Source organism: Pan troglodytes, chromosome 6 (genome assembly GCF_028858775.2).
Source record: "Pan troglodytes isolate AG18354 chromosome 6, NHGRI_mPanTro3-v2.0_pri, whole genome shotgun sequence".
NCBI classification, from domain to species: domain Eukaryota; kingdom Metazoa; phylum Chordata; class Mammalia; order Primates; family Hominidae; genus Pan; species Pan troglodytes.
Window position 1 is genome coordinate 129,997,501 of NC_072404.2, and position 22,500 is coordinate 130,020,000.

General features: G+C 32.5%; 1 protein-coding gene across 21 annotated transcripts in view; it reads left to right on the forward strand.

Moving 5' to 3' along the window:
• FOXP2 (forkhead box P2) overlaps positions 1-22,500 on the forward strand; it is a 604,165-nt gene that overhangs the window by 542,767 nt on the left and 38,898 nt on the right. For all 21 annotated transcript variants that reach the window (XM_063813769.1, XM_063813772.1, XM_054687043.2 and 18 more), the window contains 4 exons: positions 10,651-10,864; positions 12,909-13,013; positions 20,398-20,485; positions 22,124-22,207. In XM_063813769.1, the coding sequence (XP_063669839.1) occupies positions 10,651-10,864; positions 12,909-13,013; positions 20,398-20,485; positions 22,124-22,207 (491 nt within the window). The remainder of the gene's footprint in view (positions 1-10,650; positions 10,865-12,908; positions 13,014-20,397; positions 20,486-22,123; positions 22,208-22,500) is intronic.

Consider the following 22,500-nt stretch of genomic DNA (forward strand, 5'->3'; position numbering starts at 1 on the left):
TTTCAAATCTTGTACTTTCTACCATTTCATGGCCTTTCTGCCTTATACCTTGAGAAATTTTGTTTTTATGACTTTCAAATTTATTATTAAAACGTGATTGTTAACATGGTGGCATGACCTATTTTCTAGAGGCTCAGAAATTTGACCATATACTGCTTTCAAGTGTGAAGTAAAACTTTCAAGTTTTTGTTAGATATTAAATGTGTATTTATTAGTCTTATGGGCACAAAATGATTTATAAGGGCAACACAATTCAAGCACTATTGAATATACAGGAGGATCTGCAGGGAATTGGATTACCGGGAAGGCTGACAGCAGTCCATTTAACTAAGTGAGCTGATAGGAGTTTGGTGGACAACTGATAAAAGAAAGATAAAAGTTCCTAATCTTCACACTGAAATCACCACATGTAAAAGAGAGGCTTTATGAATTTCTATAGAGCACATTCCAAGTTAAGCTTTGTAGAACCCCATCCTATGTCACAGGACATATCCATTCTTTTTTCTCTCAAATAACATTGCCTATGCATGTATTGTAAACTATAGTTTTAAAAAATCTGTCAACTCTATTCTTATTTTTCTGTAAGAAAAATTTGGAGGTACTCTGATAATACAATTGTGTGTCATATTCATAACCCTTCACTTTTGGGAAATGGAAAGTTTTAAATTAAAAAAGACAAATAATGGTAAACAAATGACTGTGTGCTAAAATTCTCAATTCAGGTAAGTTATATATCATTACACTTCATAAAAGGATATTCTAACTTGCATTTGGATTTTGTTGGGACAAACATTAATCCAAATGTACATTAATTCAAATTAATTATATTTGTCACAGAGGAGTTCATATTGTAGTAGCATTGGCTGCACATTTTGCTGATTCTAAAGGACATACTAAAGAAAATCAGGAGTATCGTGGTAATGTTCTCTCTTTTTGTTTATCAAATTAATGTCTCTTTGGCTTTTTTTCCCCTGGTTTTCCTCTCTCACTTGACTTCAAATCTTCTAATTCACCTGATTGAAGCACTCCTAGGAAATCAAAAAAGATAAAGTTTAAATAGCAAAAGAAAAACCAGGCAATAAGCCTGTTTTTCTGAGTTATTCTAAAGAAAATTGGAATAAATCATAGCGTCATTATATCAATGAATGTTCTATTCACAATTATTCTTCTTTAGAAAAATAAATACAATTTAAAGACATGAAAAAGTAAAAAAGAAAAGAGTTTATAAAATTATTTCAGTGTAAACATGGATTTCTTCAATAGAAACTATACTAAAACAGAAAAAATATTGTTTTTGTTTTCAGTCAAGTTCAAATGAAATCTGTATTTAGGATACAATTATATGATAATTTCCTCAACAGAAAAGCATGATCTACCACAATCTTATTTTATTAATTCAAGTAAACATTTTAAGAAAGTTTAAAATATGTGCTAATAGAAACACAGTGTAACTTGTTTAAAACATATTGTGAAACCACATTCTTTCAAAACAAGCAAAAAAATCTCTCTGAACAATGAAATTTACAATGATATAATCATTCTAATAGTTTTCAAATAGAAATTACCTGAATTCAAATTAAAATTTATTTTCATAGAATCCTTGTTTCTCTCTTTTCTTCTGTTTTTATCCTTGATAAGATATATGAGAGATAAAATGAGAAAATGGCGAACATTTAGGGAAAGGAAAGTAAATCTGAACACATCTGTCTTTGAGCAGAAAATTTATATTTTAAAAACGAAAAAAGATGAAATCACTCAACTATGTTTTCATTAATATAGGTTAAAAAAATCCATCTGAATAATTGTAGAGCCACAAATGTAGTTGGTTCACCAATCAAAGTTTGTGTTGTTGCCATGTAAGCCACACAAACCGGCATCATTGTCTTGTTTTTTACGATTTAGATGATTAAGTGTGAAAAATATCATTGTGGAGGCTCATTGTGTGTTGAATACACCAGCTACAGTAAAGGAACCTAGCGTTACAGTACTATGCTGGAATCCCAAAACTAAAGTGGGAAAAAGTAAAGAAATATTTGTTGTACAGTGTAAGCCCTGAATCATTTCTTCCTTAGTTAGAGGTTAAGGTAAAAGTATTTTGAATATTTTTATTATCAGTTTCCAGTTCACTTTTTACCAGGTTTTTGATTGGTTGATTAGCCTTGAAAAATAGCCATATAGAAACCAAGTAGGATTAATGTGCAATGATGGATGATGTTCTCATTGTGTCTTTAAAACTGTATCTTTTTTTTTTTTTTTTTTGAGGAGTCTCACTCTGTCACCCACACTAGAGTGCAGTGGCGCTAACTTAGTTCACTGCAACCTCCGCCTCCCGGGTTCAAGCAATTCTCCTCCCTCAGCTTTCCGAGTAGCTGCAATTACAGGTGCCCACCACCACGCCTGGCTAATTTTCATATTATTAGTAGAGACAGGGTTTCACCATGTTGACCAGGCTGGTCTCGAACCCCTGACCTCAAGTGATCCGCCTGCCTCGGCCTCCCAAAGTGCTAGGATTACAGGCATTAGCCACTGTGCTCGACCTAAAACTATGTCATATTTTATTTGTCCCTATAATTTAACACAACTTCTTCATGCTACTTTTAGAGTTACAGCTTCTTAAATTATATTAAAATATATGTATATAACAATGAGAAATAATAAAATTATAAGAATTTTGGTAGAATAGCAGATTTATCTACATTCCTCTCTAAAGTTTTATATTTATCATCTTAGTGTAAATTATTTTAAATATTAATCATTTAAGGTCATCATTAATATTACTATAATATTGGATTTTAGTTAGGCAAGTAAACTTCCATCTCCTAAGTATATGTTTGGTTTGTATACAGACAGATGATAGATATATACATAAGTATAGGTATATAGGTATATACATACATATGTCAAATAGAAAGGGTGGATTTATAGTTCCATCTTGAATAATATACTGATTATAAATCTATGTAATATATTAATAACATAGTTTATATATTATCTAGTAATGAAATTTAGTGAAACATTTTAATGAACCAGGATCATTGTCTATTGGTTAGGAAAGATGAAGTTAACTTTAAACATTGATATGTTTGTGACATCTGATAAACGTTTGTGTACTCTAATCCACAATATATTCACACATTTACTATGACTATATGGATAGGAATACATGTGGTGATGATTTTCTGTCACTCCAAGTTTTTACATATTTTTTAATTTATAAAAGTTATTTAGAAGACAAGATTTTCCTTTCCAATTTGAGAGACCAAACAGAGAATGCTAGATTCTAGCCAGGATTCTTCTGAATTAACACATTATAGAACTAGAGATTCTCAGAATAAGAGTGGTTGAATAATAATTAAAAATGAAATATTTTGAAATAAAATATAATGTTTTTAGGCTAAGTTAGAATTGTGCCGAAGATAGTCTTTGGGCGCAATATTCAACCAAAATTAGCTATTTGCTTTGGCTTCATTCTATGCTTATGGAAGTCTAAGTAGCCAAATGCCTACTTCTGGCATCCTGGATTTACTGCTTAATCAATGATCCTGTGATTGCATAGATTACTATTGTATGTAATTGTAGCAACAACACTACCAATATGAACAATCCATGTCATGCAAAAATATTACCATGTCAGTATTCCCTTTCAAATATCAAAGTTTTCCATTTGTAACTTGGGGAAAAAATCTTATTTGGTGCTTTATGTGCTAAAATTTCATCACTGAATTGAAGTTTTAATGTACATTTATTATTGCAGGTATAAAACTCTGCCAAGCTACCTGTGAATGCTGTTAATTTTATGTTTAAAAAACTAGTAAATACTTACATATATAGAAAAATATTGAGTATCTTGAGTTAGTTTTTGAAAAAATGTAAAAAGATTGAGATTAAACTGTATCATAACTCTATAATTCTTGTAGAATTATTTTGTGAACTAGAATGTATAACATTAAAATGAATTTAATTCCATTTATCTCTTAAGTCTTTTTTTAAAGTTTTATTTGGCAATTCTTTACATCTTGAGAGGAAGACTCGAAAGCAGTGTGTCAACTTTGCCATATTAAAATATGATGAGAAAAAGGAAACATCATTGGTTTTGTAATAGAATATCCATCAAGCTTTTAAAATGCAACCTATAAAAAATGATAGTACTAATTTTTGTTAATATCAGATGTATTCACATATCCCAGAAGTTCCTTCTTTGGAGAAGATAATTTATCTTTGATCTCAGTTTCAGCTGAATGCCTACTTCTGCTAAATTTGGCATTTGGACAAAGCATGTATTTAATTCACCTCTCATTAGACAAGCATTTTAAAGATAGGCATTGTATCTGTAGGTGATAGTAGACCTCTAGTCAAATATAAATCAATAATATGTTGAGTTAGTCAAATTATAAATGAACACCCAGATCTCTGAAGGATACTCCAGAAACTGGAACTCTCTTCTGAAGAAGAGATATGGGTATCCAGAGGTCAAGGCTGGTAGGGAAGTTTACTTTTGTAATATATACCCTTTTCTGTGATTCAATTATTCTGGCCATGTATGTATACCAGTTTTTAAGTTTCACATCTTAAAATACAAAATTTAAGATGAAAACTGAAAAGTACATAGTAATATCTCAGTGATTCAAATTCAAATATTAAATATCAATTTGGCTTAACAGAATATATATAATACAAATGTTTCTACCAAAACTCACTTTTATTACTTTAAATTATAAGTAACCTTAGAAAATAAGTAGCATATCACTAAATAAGTTAGTTAAAAATTAACAGTATACATACTTTGCATCATAATATATACAATTATTTGTTTAACATTTAAAAATCAATTACTGGACACAGAAAAAGAAATGACATTGAAAAAATCTTTTTTTTTTTTTTGAGTGTAAAAAAGCTGCCAAGGAGATTTTTTACTAATAAAAATTGCTTTTTACTTATTTTAGTAATAAGTAAAAATCATCTTAGCAGCATTTTCAAAGCTGTGTTGAAACTAGCGTAGACATTTTTAAACTTCATGTGCCTTAAGGACATATAATCTAGATATGAATTAATTTTAATTAATTCTTAGCACAGTGCTTGTCATCTTGTAGATACTCCACAAACTCTGAATGTGGGATTAAGGAATTATTATTAGGCCAAGTACAGTGGATCACACCTATAATCCCAGCAATTTGGGAGGCTGAGGCTGGAGGATCACTTCAGCCCAGGAGTTCAAGACCAGCCTGGGCAACATAGTGAGACCCTGTCTTTACAAAAAATAAAATAATTAGCTGAGCATGATGACATATGCCTGTGGTCGGTCACATCCCAGCTACTTGGGAGGCTCAGGAGGGAAGATCACTTCAGCCCAGGTCAGGGCTATAGTGATCTGTGATCATGCCATTGCACTCCAGCGAGACCATGTCTTAAGAATTATTATTAAGTTGTATTATCTGTGGTATGATAGGCAATTTGATTAAGGAATTACCCTTCCATTTACTCAACTCCTGTGGTAAAAACCTTTTAGTATTTGTGGTACTGGCAGTGAATAAGCACAAGCCCAAGTTATCAACCAAAAGTAGAATAGGGATTCCCAATTTTTTGTGGCCACGGAATTTTAAAATTGCACAATTACAAAACTTTTTGGCACTACTAGTATATATATCCTTGAAATAAGAGAAACCGAATAATCTTCACTTAAGATAAAAGTTGTCTATTAATCATAATAGTCTAGTCCACAGATTCCCAGAGTATGTTTGCCAGTACACGAGTGTTCTGGCCAAATTTTAAAACTCTTTCAAGTAATATTCTTTGAGCTTTCAGTGACTGCAGGCACTCTTATAGACACTGGGGATATAGCAGTGAAGAAAACAGACAGAAATCCCTGCCATCATAAAACATACATTTTAGTGTAGAAGGCAGACGATAAATAAGTTAAGTAAAATATATAGTGGTGAGCGCTAAGGAGAGAAATAAAGGCAAGAATAGGAAAAACCTAAGTAACAATAGGAAAATGGGGTGACCCTCAGAAGGAGTCCTGAGAAAAGGGTTAATGAGTAATGACCTGAAAATGAGAGGAAGCTCTGCGACAGAGTAGCTCTAGAGCAAGGCCTTTTCTTTGCCTTAGTGTCCCCATCTCTAACATAGGGATAATAAGAGCAATAATAATGATAATAATGGTTTGGGGTATTAGATTAGATATCATATGTGAAGCACTTAGAAGAATGTCTGCCATATCAAAAGCACTATGTAAGTATCAGTTAAATAAAACAGAGACAAAGAAAACTCTAAAGAGGACTGAGTTGGGGTTGAGGGAGGGGGCTGTATAAACAGGAGCTTAGTTTTGAACATGGAAAGTTTAAGAAAACGGATAAGGTTACATGGGATTTTCAAACAGAAAGACTGGGAGGGGTATGGGATGGGATCAGTTGGTGACTCCTAAGTTTACACCTGGTATTTAAAACTTACGCAAACTAGTGTAATTATAAAGAGTTTCTTGGGTTTTTCTTCCTCAAATATAATTGGAAAACACTGACTTCAAAATGAGATTCAGGTTTTCCTTGTTACTACACATCTCAGAACTATTTTACATGAATAATAAGTCTCCAAGACAGAGACCACAGATCTCTTAGATTAACAGCATTTATAAGACTACTGTTCCATAAAACACTGTTTTGGAAATACTGAACTTGTTATATTACTGCCTCAAGAATAACCTAGATTAATCATTGCAAACCATCAAGCCTTCAAAGCTCATAAAACTTTCAAAATTGTACAAAATCGATTGGCTAGTTGTTTCACATTTCATAAGTAGTTTTGTAAGCATATAAAAGAGCTGAGCAATTTTGAGGTTGAAAGCTTTGTCCCAAGAGCAAGGTAATAGTTTTCTTTTTAAAAATTTCCCCCCAAAATTATCTGTGCATTGGAATCACCTTTGGAGCTTCAAAAACTACTAATGCCTGTGTTTCCCTTCTAAAATTGTGGTTTTATTGGTGTGGGTTGTGGTAAGGCCTTTAGAGATTTTAAAATATGCCCAGGTGATTCTAATATGCAGACATTTGAGGATCCACTGCTGCTAAAAGGAATTTTTTGACTTCTTTTATTCTCTGCCTCTTATCTATTATATAATTTAACACTGTGTCTTCCTGTTTTTAATTAAGAAACATTATTTGGATTACTTGAACAGGCCATTTATTCATCTAATATTTATTGAGGGCCTACTAACTGCCTAACATTTGTTACCTTATTGCAATAGCACGGTGATATCACTAATTTTCAGTACAAATGAATAGTATCATAGAAATCTACTTTTAGAAGGCAAGTGGATACTTACATAACTAAATTATTAATAAAATCCAAAAACTGAGTTACCAGTAACATCGTTAGTTGGTATAATCTCTAAAACCATCTAAGAGTCTTAAACTGAGATATAAAATGTTGTTAGCCACTCAATCTATGTTAGAAGCAACTAGTGCCATATATAATTCTTTAGACACTGGTCTTGTATTGTAGCAATATTCATATAGAGTATGCCCTTTAAGAGTCACAAAACTTCCATGTGGGCACCAACATGTCTTCAAGAAATGTATGACTCTATTATAATCAATGGAATCTACAAATATTTATTGAGCACATGCCATGCACTGTTCAAGGCAGTGGAGATACACCAGTAAAACAAGAAATTCCTACTCTTATAAAACTTCAGTTGTATTAGAGGGAGACTGGTGATAACAAGAGGTAGACTAGATAGATAGATAGGTTAAATGGTTTCAGAAACTGTTACATGATTTTAAAAAAAAAATAGGATGAGGAGTTAAGGAATGCTAGAAGGTAGGGTGGGGAGGGGCAGGGGTTGATAGTATGGTTGGAAACTTAGAGGAGGTGAACTTTGAACCATCTAAGTAAAGGGAGGGAGGAAGCCAAGAACAGGTTGTGGGAACAGCCAGAGCAAAGGTTGGAAAGGGAGCAAGTGTTTGATACATTTGAGAAGCAACAGAAGGCTGGTATAACAGAATGAAAAGTGAAGAGAGAGCGGTAGATGAGATCAGAAAGACAGGCAAGAGCCAGATAATAAGTGCAGTGCCCCATAGGCTATAGTAAAGGTTGTTTTTGTTTTTGTTGTTGTTGTTGTTTTGTCATGTTGTTTTCTTCTAAGTATTCTCGAAAGCCTTTGGAGGCCTTGCCTGGGAAGCGACATGACCTAATTTACATTTATAGAGAGAATACTTGGATACTCCATGAAGAGTAAATTCATATATTCAGGCAAGGTAATAGCAGGAAGACAGTTGGAAGGCTATAGCTGTGATCCAGGCAAGAGTTGACAATAGAGCAGAGAGGCAGCTGGTAAGATGGTGAAAGTTCTAATGCAAAAGACATGTTGGTGCTATCATGAAAAAGGATTTGCTAATGAAGTTTTCCTGTTGGGACACCTAACATACACCAACAGATAATCAAAATTTACGGTCAGAAGAGTTTCAGAATTCTAGATTAAAGCAATAATTATAGATCTTTATATAAAATGTTGTTTCCTATGTAACAGAGAAACCTTTCTTTATAAAGCCACTTTCTTTTTTTATGGAAAAAAAATGGGTTGTAGTAACTTTGGAAACCCGAATTATCCTGTTTTTTCTTTAGGCTCAGTCCTTGTCTTAAATCTCAAGGAGCCAGAATCACTGAAATGATAGCCTTCAGTAAAACTACCTGTACGAAATTGTGATAGGCATAGCTATTTAAGGTTAATGCTGTGATGAATAATATAACCAGAAGTTATGTTTGGAACAGTGAGAATTCTTCTGTTCCTATTGGCTACTGGCCAATACTTAGATATAGTGATATCTAGATCAGGGATTTTTCCATTTGCAGGGATTGGGGTGAGAGAGTTCATTCTTCTCACCATCATATTCTGTTATCTTGCCCCATCTCCCGTGGCTATTCCAACCTGCTTCACCCCACACATCTCTTACATCACTATAGTATCTAATGTAGATGTATGTTCGGTTGGGAGAGGTAGTTTGAGTTGCACTTTCATCTTTATATTAGATGTTATAGATGCACATAGTAATTAAGAACATAGATTTTGGAGATACAGAGCATTGAGTTTGAATTCTGCCCACTGATCATAAATTGGGTGATTTGGGGGAACATATTTAATGTTTCTGAGCCTTCTTGTAAAATATAATGATTTCTAACCTCAGGTGAGGTTAACTAAGATTATAAATGTAAAGCTCTTAGTAAAAATGCCAGAATATAGTAAATACTCTCTTCATTTTTTCCTGTACTTATTTATTCAGTAGTTTTAATATTTTCTTAATATAGTATTTTAAGAGCAAATATACTCAAGCCAGACTGCCTGGATTTAAATCACAACTTTACCACGTAGAAGCTGTGTGATCTTGGACATATTTTTTAACTTCTCTCTTAGTTTGTTTCCTTTTCCATGAATTGCTTAATCATACCAACTCTATTAGTTTGTACTGAGGATTAAAAAGCACAAGGTCTATAAAAAATATACAAAGACACAGTACTATTTTGTAAGTCAAATACTGTAAGCAATAGTCTCTCAATACTTTATTTCAAATTCATAGTTAAAAACTAAATGATTATATCTAGCTTTTCTATTTTTATTGTTGTATAATTCAAATAAATTTGCATAACCTGAATCAGGGAATTGTTTAAAATGAGTAGTTGATTTACTCTATCAGTCATAAATGAAGGAGAAGTTTAGATATTATTTTCTTAACTGATCCAGTTAAGTAAGCATATTGGTTTGTTTAAGACACCAAAATTAAATTTAGCTATTTAGTTCATCCCTCTGAGAAATATAAAAATGAACAGATAATTGTCAAATCTCCTATTTTTTTGAGTTGAGTGTTCACTGTTTTTCCCTGGCATTTTTGTTTTCCCTTTTATTTATTTATTTATTTTGATATTATTTTGAAATCTGTTTCTCTTTCAGTTCCTCACTGATTTAAAAACAAACCTTAATACTAGCAATAGGTAAAAACTACTCTTAAAAGTTGAATAGTTCAATTTTTATTTGTATTTATTTATTTATTTATTTTTATTTTTTATTTTTTTGTTTTTGTTTGAGAGAGGGTCTCACTCTCACCCAGGCTAGAGTGCAGTGGTACAATCTCAGCTCACTGCAACCTCTGCCTCCCAGGTTCAGGCGATTCTCCCGCCTCAACCTCCTGAGTAGCTGGGATTACAGGTATGTGACACCACACCCAGCTCATTTTTGTATTTTTAGTAGAGACAGGGTTTCACCATGTTGGCCAGGCTGGTCTCGAACTCCTGGCCTCAAGTGATTCACCCACCTCAGCCTCCCAGAGTGCTGGGATTACAGGCGTGAGCCACCACGCCTGGCCCTAGTTCAATTTTTAAATGGAACATGCAGGGATTTTTTTTTAATGCTTGATGTTATTCTCAGTAATTTCATATGGCATTATTCCCCATACTATTCCCAAATTGGTACTCTTTAGAAAATAAATGATTGTTTTTCAAGACAAAAGCTTTGGTGCTGATAGTGTAAAAGTGATTTTTTGTTTTATATTAATTTATGCAGGTAACATCACTGTCGTTGTTGGTATTAATCTATTAATAACACAGAGCTCATTATATAAACTCTACCTTTACCTTGTTATGTTAGTGAAGCTTTCTTTCATTTTATAGCTGGCTTAAGTCCTGCTGAGATTCAGCAGTTATGGAAAGAAGTGACTGGAGTTCACAGTATGGAAGACAATGGCATTAAACATGGAGGGCTAGACCTCACTACTAACAATTCCTCCTCGACTACCTCCTCCACCACTTCCAAAGCGTCACCACCAATAACTCATCATTCCATCGTGAATGGACAGTCTTCAGTTCTAAATGCAAGACGAGACAGGTAAATCTCATGAGCTTTATTCTATATTTATCTATTTTTAGATTTTATTTTCACCATTGAGACAATGAAAAAGAATAATTTGTACTTGGAACAAGGACAAAATGTATAGAACAACAGATTAGAAATCTTTAGATTATTTATCTTATTTTATATATATATATATATATATATTTTTTTTTTTTTTTTGAGACAGAGTCTTGCTCTGTCACCCATGCTGGAGTGCAGTGGCACAATCTCGGCTCACTGCAAGCTCCGCCTCCCGGGTTCCTGCCATTCTCCTGCCCCAGCCTCCCGAGTAGCTGGGACTACAGGTGCCCGCCACCACGCCTGGCTAATTTTTTGTATTTTTTTTAGTAGAGACGGGGTTTCACCATGTTAGCCAGGATGGTCTGTATCTCCTGACCTCATGATCTTCCTGCTTCGGCCTCCCAAAGTGCTGGGATTACAGGCGTGAGCCACCGTGCCCGGCCTATATTCTTTATATTACAGAAAAGCAGTTCAAATACCAAAAGTTTGATGGATGTAGTTTGGGAGTTTGCCTGAAGAAATTTATTTTTTCATGAGTGCATGTGGAATGATTGTATCAATATATTTTTATGACTAATATGATTAACCTGATTGCTGAGAACATTTTTTAAGCTAAAAATCAGTTCTTTAATTTCAAATAATTAAAGATGCATGGATATCTCTTTTATATGTTTCAAACATATGAATTAGAAATCAGAGAACAGATAAATATATAAACACAAGCATAATAAGCTAGATGATGGAAAATCTGGTTTGCCTTTTTAATTGTTGCATGATGAAATAAGTAAATATATAAAGATAAACATGTTGGTAATTTTATGATTAAATTCAACTAAAATTTCAAAGAAAAATTTTTTATTTCAGTTATTAATATTAAATGTGTTATGTTAGATAATTTTTTTGATAATTTTTAACTACTGTTTTTAGTTGTATAAAAATTGCATTTGTAAAAGGAGCATTCATGTACATTTGTCCTTTAGCTCCATTTATTTAGGCATCTTGCTCTCTAATCAAGTCCTTTAAAGTAATTTGCATATAGTTCATAAACTAAAATATTGTTCAGTGTGAAAAATCTGTTTTTGAAAGATGAAATGTAAGTGTAGAATTCTTAACATAATGGCTTAGGCTTATATATAGCTCCAAACTTCATATGTAAGTGTAGTGGACTGATAGTGTTCTGTTATGTAATATGAATATCTGCCTTGCCATAACAAATTCTTTGTCATAAACAAATGTTTTCCAAAGAAACAGATATTTAATTATAGTACAGTTTAAAATAAAATTCTATAATTCAGTGATGTTTCTGGCCTTCATTTGAGTATCATGGAAACTTTTTCTTGTTTGGTTTTATTAGTATAAAGTGGTATGCTCCTGAATGCTTTCATGCTGTTGTTTTAATTGAGATTAATTTGATGATTGTGTATTCCAAAACTTGGTTGATTTCTCTGGGATCTCTCTAATATTCACTTATCAAAAGTCTTCAATAATTATATAAAGATAAAGCTAACGAATACTGTTCCAAAGTAGATTTTCTAAATCAGGTGTAACTAGTAGAAATATATGTGGTTTATACATAAATATTAAACAAATTAAATGATCCTAGAGGTCCATATCTTCTTTAAAAAGAGCATTTCAAAATCTTATGATGGCTGTCCTATTATTCTCTTGAAAATAAAGGTTTTTTTCACTTGACCACATATGAATATACATTTTTTATTTAGAGATAAAATGTTACATTAAGGTCATAAGGCAGGATTAGCATATGATATTATACAGTCCTCTTAGTTTTTCATCCTTTATTAACAGTCATCTTTGGCTCTATTTCTCCTCTAATTGGAACATCATCTAGCCTTGGCAGTTGAACTATTCAATAGAACGATTAAATTTTTCTGACTGCTCTGAGCTGAATTGACCTGTTTTGACCTGTTTGTCACTGATCGTAACCTGACAGGCGCTAGCAGCCTGCAACGATTATAGCTTTTTGAGATGAATCTGACGTCGTGTTCTTTTGCTACAGCTCGTCACATGAGGAGACTGGGGCCTCTCACACTCTCTATGGCCATGGAGTTTGCAAATGGCCAGGCTGTGAAAGCATTTGTGAAGATTTTGGACAGTTTTTAAAGTAGGTTTTTTACTTTTTTTTGGTGGGGGGCGGGGGCTGGATTATATGGGCATTTTAGGCACATTGTAAATAAACAAAAGATGAAGGAGGAATGTAAAAGTCCATTATAAGTCATACTTCAAGATTTTTGGGGGTTCCAACAAGTGGATTAGTAAGATCAGGCTTCATCTTTTCATTAAGATATTTTACAAATCATTTAGTAAAGATTTTTGAATGAATGAAAAATATTAGCCTACAATAATATGTCATTAATCACTGGAGACATTTATAACAGAACTATTTATAAAATAGAATTCTCTTAAGTTTTAAGTTTCTAATTAATATTATGTGAGTCATCCTAATATATATATATATATATATATTTCAGTAAACATATTTTGAAGGTTTGTTTTTTAATTACAGGCTTTATATATTTTTTAAAATAGTAGTATTTAGTATATACATGTAACCACAAAAATTAAAAATGAAAGTTTATACTGGCTAAAATTTAAAAAACTACATTTCATTTACATTGTTACTTTTTGCCCTTAGAAACATCAAGAAACACACATGGCTATATGTTTGTACAACAGATTACATGGCTTCTCTAGCTTAAAACCAAAACTTTGTGTATTCTTAATTTTTAATAGAATATTTTATTTTTTAAAAAATCATAAGGGGTTCTTTTTCAAGTGAAAATCTTCATCTTTCATGAAATGTTTTCCTTACACAATTCTGGTGTACAAGAGATCTAAACAGAGAGCTACAGATAGGCTTATGGAGATGAGTAACTTCACAGGCTGAGACTCTTATGTTGTCATGGTGCAGCTAACAGGGTGAGTGAACTGTTTCATGCTTCATCAACAATTAAGTTAATTAGCTCATTTGAAATTGCACTGCTTTGTTGCCAGGATGTTGGCAGAAACATCAAAAAGATGTGTTTACAAATGGAAGACTGACTACAGGGTATAGAGCAAAAGCACCTTAACAACCAGGCACAAGTACTTGGCATCACAATAACTTTATAAATGAATTACAGTAAGACTTCCACAAAGATTTTTTTAACCTTTTATCATTTCTAACTAATTAAGAGAAAATTTGCTTCATATACCACTATGGCTCTTTGTAAATGGCCTTAAATGAAAATTTACACTTTTCTTTTATCAAAACAGTTGTGAGCTGCCATTTCCTTGGGTATGAAACTGATTATAAGCAAAGAGACCATTAAAAAATGTTAGGTAGCTTTGCTGAAGTTTTCTTCTCTAAAAAAAAAAAAAAAAAAAAAATTGTTAAAGCAAAGAAAGAACATAGGGATGTTATTTTAACAAATTATTTCCCATTTCCTCATGTGAATACATTAGTCCTTATCAATGTATTATTCCTTGTCATTGAAATTATGTAAAGGGCTATTGTTACATTTTTTTAAGAATGGCAAATTATGCCGTAGGACTAACCCACTCACCATGCATTTTTTTGCTCCAAATTGTTCTTTCTGGCAAAATTCAAAATAAATCTTTAGGCGAAAAATACATATTTTCCTTCAGTATGATTTTGTTTGTAGCAAATTGAAAGAAGCATTTAATTTAGCTCAAATATTTATGTTTTTATTACTGACAACCAGATGAATATGAACCCTCATTTTACCTTAAATAGTCTTCTTTCATATTCATGCCAGTGTTTTTTAAAAAACCAAAGAAATTACAATTAAAAAAGCATTTCCTTTCAATTAAATATCAACTTTGGTTCCAAAGACTGACCATTTTTCCAACCCATTAACTTTATAGGGATGACAGAACTAATGACAGGAGGTTTTAAAGCCTTTTTTTTGGTCCATTTTTGTTTTGATATGCTTTAGATTCACTAACTCAAAGATCTGTGATAAATTCTGTTAATAGAGCTAATGTAAGTATACTGACTGAAGTGAAATATCGATTAGATATACTTTCCATAGTGGCATTGTCTTCTTGAAAATGTGTTAGAAATTTGAAAAGAAAGAAAATATCTCATTAAATGAATTAACTTCGGTTATTCAAAAAAAGTTTATTTAGCATCTGTGTGGGAAGTGAAAATGAAGAAGGAAAGCATAATCACTTCGACAGATTTTCTCAGAGGACTTTGTTTTCCTTTGTAATAATGGAGAAAATTGAGGATTTGGGGAGCAAAATGATAGGTAAATTAAAAAGCTGTGAAAGATTTTTAGTTCTCATTTTTTTGTGTATCAGTTCTCCCTAAATTGTACATCCAGTGTTTATTATAAAAGTTTTTTAGGAAAATATTATTGTGCATTTTTAGTTCTAGTATACGCTAGAAATAAATTTTACAGCTTCGACTTTAATTTGATATCAGATAACTTATCTTTTGGTTTGAAATAAAAGGAAACCATTCATTTTTACTGTTTAGCTGACATATGTTAAATTAAAAAGAATAATAGAAAATATATAGAGTCCCAAATTATTTTTTTCACATTACATCTCAAACAAACTGGTGGAATCCCTCTATTTTTATCTTGCACCAAATGAAAAGCCATTATAGGACAGTTGCTTATGTATAACACATATATATGTACCTGTATATTATATATATTTATGTATCATATATATTTATGTGTTATGTATTCTTATTCTTATATATTCTTTAATTCTTATATACTTTTTAATTGAGGCACTCTTTTCCATTGGATAAAAAAAATTCAGACTAAGTTAGAAGTAGTTATTTGTAACAGCAAGATGAAAGCAGAAAATACAAAATGATGAAGGGGGATCAGGATAAAAAAGTGTTGAGGAAAATTTTTGAGTTTTACTGTAAAGTAGGTGTTGACAGAAGCTAACCATTTTTCCTGACCACTAATTGAGTATCTCACTAGATCACTAAAAGCATTTAATACTAGTTCTTCATTACTGTCTTATAAATGTCAAAGAGTAATAACATCTGACAAAACTTTAGAGTAGTTTGTCTGCAAAATTAATTATCATTCCATTGGAACTAAGTCAGCTTGAATATAGATGGATTGACTTAGAGCTTAAGCCAAAATGTTTACAATATAACATTCCATTTAGCAGACAAGTGTTCTTGAACCTGCATGCATAGATGCCAACACACAAAACATGGTCTGAGATACAAAGGTGGAAATACTCTCCTTTAAGAAAGGCAGGATGGCTAGTGTCTATAAAGATATTAATGTATTAAAGATTAATTAGTAGATGGGTGTAAATGAGTTAAATTTATTACAGACTAAATTTTTAAGGCTTGATACTTTATGAAGAGCAATAGAAAACAGTGGAAACAGAGTAGTTTATTTAATAGAAATTTGTTTTCTTTTTCATTGCAGCTGACTACTCTAAACATTATGCTCTTACTTAATGTGTATTGTCTATTTCTTTGTCTTTGACTAGGCAGCATGGCTACAAAATTATGACCTCAAGAAGGCATTCTTTGAACTTGTCAGAATGTTGTTTCTTTTGGTGACAGTGCCCCCATCTCTGAAAACTAAGGCATCTCACATAATCAACTAAATGAATAGTGACAGCTAACATTTTGTATTTAAACTCCTGTCAGTGTTTAAACATAAAAAGCTTGATGCAAAATAAATCAAACACCAGTGATATGCAAGTGAAACATTTTGTTAAAACAGTCTTTGACATACTTGGATTTAAATCTGATCCCTTTTTAGCTTATAAAATGCTACAACTTTAAATGAATATGAAAAATCCAAAGGTTAAAATTGAATCACTAATCTGGATTGTATATAATTGAAGTTACCACATACATTCATAATCATCTATAAAACCTTCATTAAAGAGAATTATGCATTAAATAAATTGGAAGGATCCTTTCCTACTTTTTGTCTTCCTGAAGTGCTTGCTTAATTGTTTTTAGAAAGAATTTGACTGCTTATTTATGTTTTTTTCTAGTTGATACTACCTACCTAACACACAGATTCAATGCAGTTTTGAAAGAACGTCAGTCGACCACATCATTTATTCCATTTTGAAAACAAAAATCAATATACCTATAAAGTGACCCATAAATTAGAATTGGCTCACACAATGTTTGTTCAGTGCTGCCTTTCTGAAGGCACCCTTTGCATTTTTTCTTCACCTCTCTGTTTGAACTGCAGTCTCGGTAAGAGGCTCATTAGGGGACATTAGGGACTGGAGCTAACCAGAATTCCAGAGCTTGCTTTGCTCTTATTAATGCATAGTAGAGTAGAATGCATTTAAATATTTCATAGGCATTCAGTAATTTGTGTGTAATCGCCTTGTTAGCAGACCAGTAGAAGTAGAACAGGCCTGTGAAATGGTGTTAGTGATTGCATGGGTAATTTACAGACCTTTGCCATCAGAAAAAGTATTATTGTTGGCTAGTATGAAGCTGTGAAATATAACTACCAATAAGTAAAAAAAGAAACTTAATAAAGGTTTTGTAACAAGCATCTTCAGGGATAACAACCCCACTTGGTCCTTTTGAAGCAGCCGTAATTTATGACATAGGCAATATATCAAATGCATAAGATAGTATTATGGAGCATTCATATGAAAAGGGTATTTGCAACATTAGTTCCAACTTCCTGCAAGGGACATGATTAAATGATTAATGAAATGTCCCCTTGCATATGCATTTTGAAACAGCAATTAGGCACTGACTGAGAAAATCCACCAATCCTCTCATTTTTCAGTATTATCTCATTCTTGATTTATAAATCATAGAGAATTTTTGAACAGTAATATGTAGTACCTGAGATAGTTATAAAAACATAAAAGAGAATAATTTGGGCACAAAATAGTCATAAATACATAAATTCATAATTTAATGTTAATACTTAGCCTATTTATTTAGTCTTATTACATTGTATTTATATCTGACACTATTTCTGTACTTTGATTGGCATAATTAAGTAGAGGGAATGAATAGGCACTATTCTTTTACATATCACTGGTAAACAATAGCGAGGAAAGGAGAAGGGAGATGTGGCAGAGGTATGTATGTGTTTTTCAAGTTCTCAGTAATCCACTGGAGGCTGTTCTATAAATGATCATTGAAGGGCTGCAAGCTAGCCTATAATTACAGGAAAGAAAGTGGCAGCTCTGGCATTTCATAACTATGTGTCCTCAAAAAGTGCTTTGTGAGTTTGTCACCAATGATAATTTAGATAGAGGCTCATTACTGAACATCACAACACTTTAAAAACCTTTCGCCTTCATACAGGAGAATAAAGGACTATTTTAATGGCAAGGTTCTTTTGTGTTCCACTGAAAAATTCAATCAAGACAAAACCTCATTGACTATTATTGTAGTCTACAGTCTCTATTCTAATAAAAGCTGCATAGATGAATTGAATAGGGCTCTAAGACCCAAGTATATAATGCAAACATTTTGTACTTTTTTTAGTTCTTTAAATATAAGATCATGATTATCACTAAGCAGTAAACAAGTGTAGAAAATCATTTTAAAAAGTGATTTCACAAGAAAATGTTATACTGACTATGCCTTTTATTGCAGACCTGTATGTTCTACTTATCTTGCTTCCTGCATTTACACCCTAATCTCAGTGTATAACTGAAGCATTTTCGAAAATATGCAACATTTTTTCTGATATGGAATAAATATATTTGTGTTCCCCAAGAATTCATGGTGAAAAAAAAAATCTTACGGAAACACAGCAATATGAAGCCTTAAGAATACAACACACAACTGTATTATGCTGGTAGAAAATTGTCTTACTGTTCATTTAAATTTTGGGGGAAAAAACCCTGGGAAACAATTTTTAAATGTAGTCTTGTTATTTAGGAATTGGTGACACTTTCTGTTAACTAACCTCTGGCTTACTCTCACATTCCATACCTCCTTCCCAGAGAGCATGAGTGAATGTTAATCCTCCTCACAGGTTCACAGCAGAACAAACCTGAGCTGAGCTTAGAGAGCAGACAGGTATAGTGGAAGTGCCTCCCCTGCACTCCAGCCACACTCCTTCAGCTTGACCTTATCCACCTTGCTATTTTAGTCCACAATTTCTCTTCAACCAAGACTGACATTGTGACAAGATACATGGAGGTTTTGTTGTTATGATCAATAAGGAAGTATTAAAACAAACTGGTTTAATTTATCAAGGTATAGGCAAAACAAAGGTTTCTGATTGTTGAACCTAGGTATATAAACAAATAAACCTTTTGTTTATAATAAAATTAGTTTTTATCAGCAACACGACTTTAATTACTCTTCATATGTTTACCTGTATGTGTCTTATATTTTTTCTGCCTCATTGTGATCTTCAAGAAATAAAAGTAAATAATTTGAATGTATACAAAAATATATTTGTTGAATTCAGTATACCCAGGGCTATTATAAACTTTTTAGACTATTATATCATTCTAAATGATACTTGAGCCCACTTGGGTAAATATATAAATTCTTATTTAATTTTGTGAATTTCTTCTCAATATGCCATTTCACTTATATGCAATGATGAGAACATCTCTGAAATTGTTGCCTTACTTTGCCCATTGGTGAAATAGATACACTAAAGGATATTGAATTACTTGAAGATTACTTTCTTTAATTTTGGGAAGCATCAAAGACATTATATATTACAAATTACAGAGTATATATTATTAAATGTTTTCATGTTCATTGGAGATGCTGCTTTACTAAATTACTTTTGGTGTATTAACACACCACTCATTAAAGAGATCTCTTTAAACATCGTATAGAAATAATAATGGTAGACTAATGCATATTCAAGGTTAGAGTAAGATCATTTGGAATGATTTATTTTTCACCATTTTAAAAATAAGATTAGGACAAATGTCTCCTAGTTAGAACACTGGACATGAAATGTCAATCTTATTATTCTAATGATCAAAATCTTCAATGAAGTTCTTTATTACTAACAGCAAATCATCATTCTTCATAAATATTGATTTTCCACGGGATGATAATTTGCCATCTTTACCTAATTCATACCACATCCCAATGAAATAAAACATTGCTCACTAAAATACATCATAGAAACAACAAACTGTTCTAACAATGAAATAGAAAATTGCCTTTGTTCTCTTCAGAATTGCTTTTGGTTCATAGATTTGTAAGCTGTTCTTTTAAAAAAAATGGCATAAATAATATGACTTCTATTATAACTCTGTAAATGGTCTGGGGAAATATTTTTTGTAATAACAGGTAAGCTTAGAGACAGTGACATTTTCTGCCATTTGAAGAGTCTCTTTACATTACATAAATAATTTTCACACAACACGTAAGCAGCTTTAACTTTTTTCTGTATGGTTTTAAGGCTTTCTGTTTTCCCAGTGCACAGAAACATCTGACTTCAGTGTAGTGCTTTTTAAGTGTAGCCTATGCCACTGAGATCGACATCACTTTACATTCTGTTTTGTGTCTTCTGTTTGTTTAGGCACCTTAACAATGAACACGCATTGGATGACCGAAGCACTGCTCAGTGTCGAGTGCAAATGCAGGTGGTGCAACAGTTAGAAATACAGGTTTGTTAAATGCTCACTTAATGGACTCTTCTTAGATTTCTGGTGTGTTACATTGAGTACTGAGCAGATTCTGGGTCTTTCAGGCTGCATTTTACTGTCTTAGCCATACAATACTAATGGAGATACATGATATTTTAGATTGTTTTAAACAGTGGCAATTATTGATAACCCAGGAAGGATTGCTGTAGTTTAATGTACTTACCACTTATATTTTTATAACTTTTAGACCACATCATATGCATTTGAATATCCCAAAGTAGTCAGATCTAAGTTTTTCCCAATGCAGGTTAGACCAAACTCCCAATTAGATAGGATTTTATTACAGAGAGAGTTTTTACATGAGCTAACCTTGATTTTTTTCCATGAGATTTTATATTGTGGCAAATGACCAGTCTTTACAATATCATGCCTGTAATATAACTAACACCCTGAAAGATAACCTTTTCTTTTCTTTTTCTAGTGTAATTTTAATTAAAGAACTTGCAAAAAAATCTTTATACTTTTCTTTAGCTAGATTAAAGGCAGATAATTTATATCACAGATGATAATACACATGTTGTATCAAATGCTACTGTTTTAAGTTTAAAAAAATTCTATTAATGTTGAAACAGAATTTGGCCAGAAGTAAATAGAATCCATAGAACTAATCAGAAAGCAATTATGTCACCCAAAGTCTGACTCTTGTTATGTTTTACTAAGCCTTTAAGGCTTCCTCTAACATTTCATCTTAAAGATGATCTTTTCTCAATGAAACTAATACTTTGTTTCATTTAAAGATACGATTTTTCTTCATATTTTATTACATCTTGTTTCAAATTCATCGTGTCATTGCTTTTTTCAGAGAGCTTACTAAAAATATTTTGTTTTGACTTGTAAAATAATCAAGAACACAAAAAGCACCATCACTGTTAAAGTTTAAAAAGCTTTTTATAAACCTGTTTACCATTTATAAAAGGTAGACTAAAACATAAGAGTTCAGCTGATGATACAGTCTTCGGTGTGACCAATTACGCCTCTTTTTTTTTTTTTTCCTTCTGCTGCGTCTGACTGATGGAAAAGTAAGGTCCGTCAGTTGTAATGAGACCCAGTGCAAGTGTAGATGCCGACTCCGTGGCAGAGTTCAGCGTTTCACACTGCCTGGTCTCTGTCACTCTATTGAATTAGATTGATGATGGCAGATTGCAAGGGGCACTAACTGGACCTCAGTGGGAATGCATGAAGTGTGTAGACAATCCTGGCAGGCACTTCGCTTTGAGAACCCTTCACCCCTTCACAGCTGTTGGCACTAGTCCATTGCTAACAGTGTCCACAGGACTTTAAAGAGACACCATGGGCCTTCTAATTTATGGTTTCAGTAACTTGTTACTGTCGAGGCAACTGTGACCTCAATTCTCTTATTGACAAAAAGATGAAGTGTTATTTGTTTTCTCTGACCTTTTAACATAAGAAAAGCTATAAAAGTTTTTCCCCCTCCATAGCTAAAGTTGCATTTCCTCCCAGATAAGTTCCTCCTGACGCAGACTTTTACATGCAGGAATCATTATTCTGAGGCAAGCTCAATGATAAGATGTATCACTGCAATAAAATAGCTGTATCAGTCATTTCTAAAATGCTTCTGATCTCACTCTTTCTTAACAGCTTTCTAAAGAACGCGAACGTCTTCAAGCAATGATGACCCACTTGCACATGCGACCCTCAGAGCCCAAACCATCTCCCAAACCTGTAAGTGCATATTGCTTTATAAACAGTAAATAGCTCTACCAATGTAACAGACTAAGAAAATGAACAATTTAGTGACAGTTAGAAAACAATGAGTGTGATGAAAAATACGGCAATAAAATGAAAGTAAAATGTAATCGCTTGTCAAATTGTATGTTTCTTATAAAGTAATGCTATCTTTTACAAAATCTATCCAATCTACACCATGGGTGACACTAAACAAAGTACACCTATCAGTGCACAAATCACTGCCTTGGGGCTGAAGCCAGAGAGAATTTCTTTCTGTGATAGGTTTA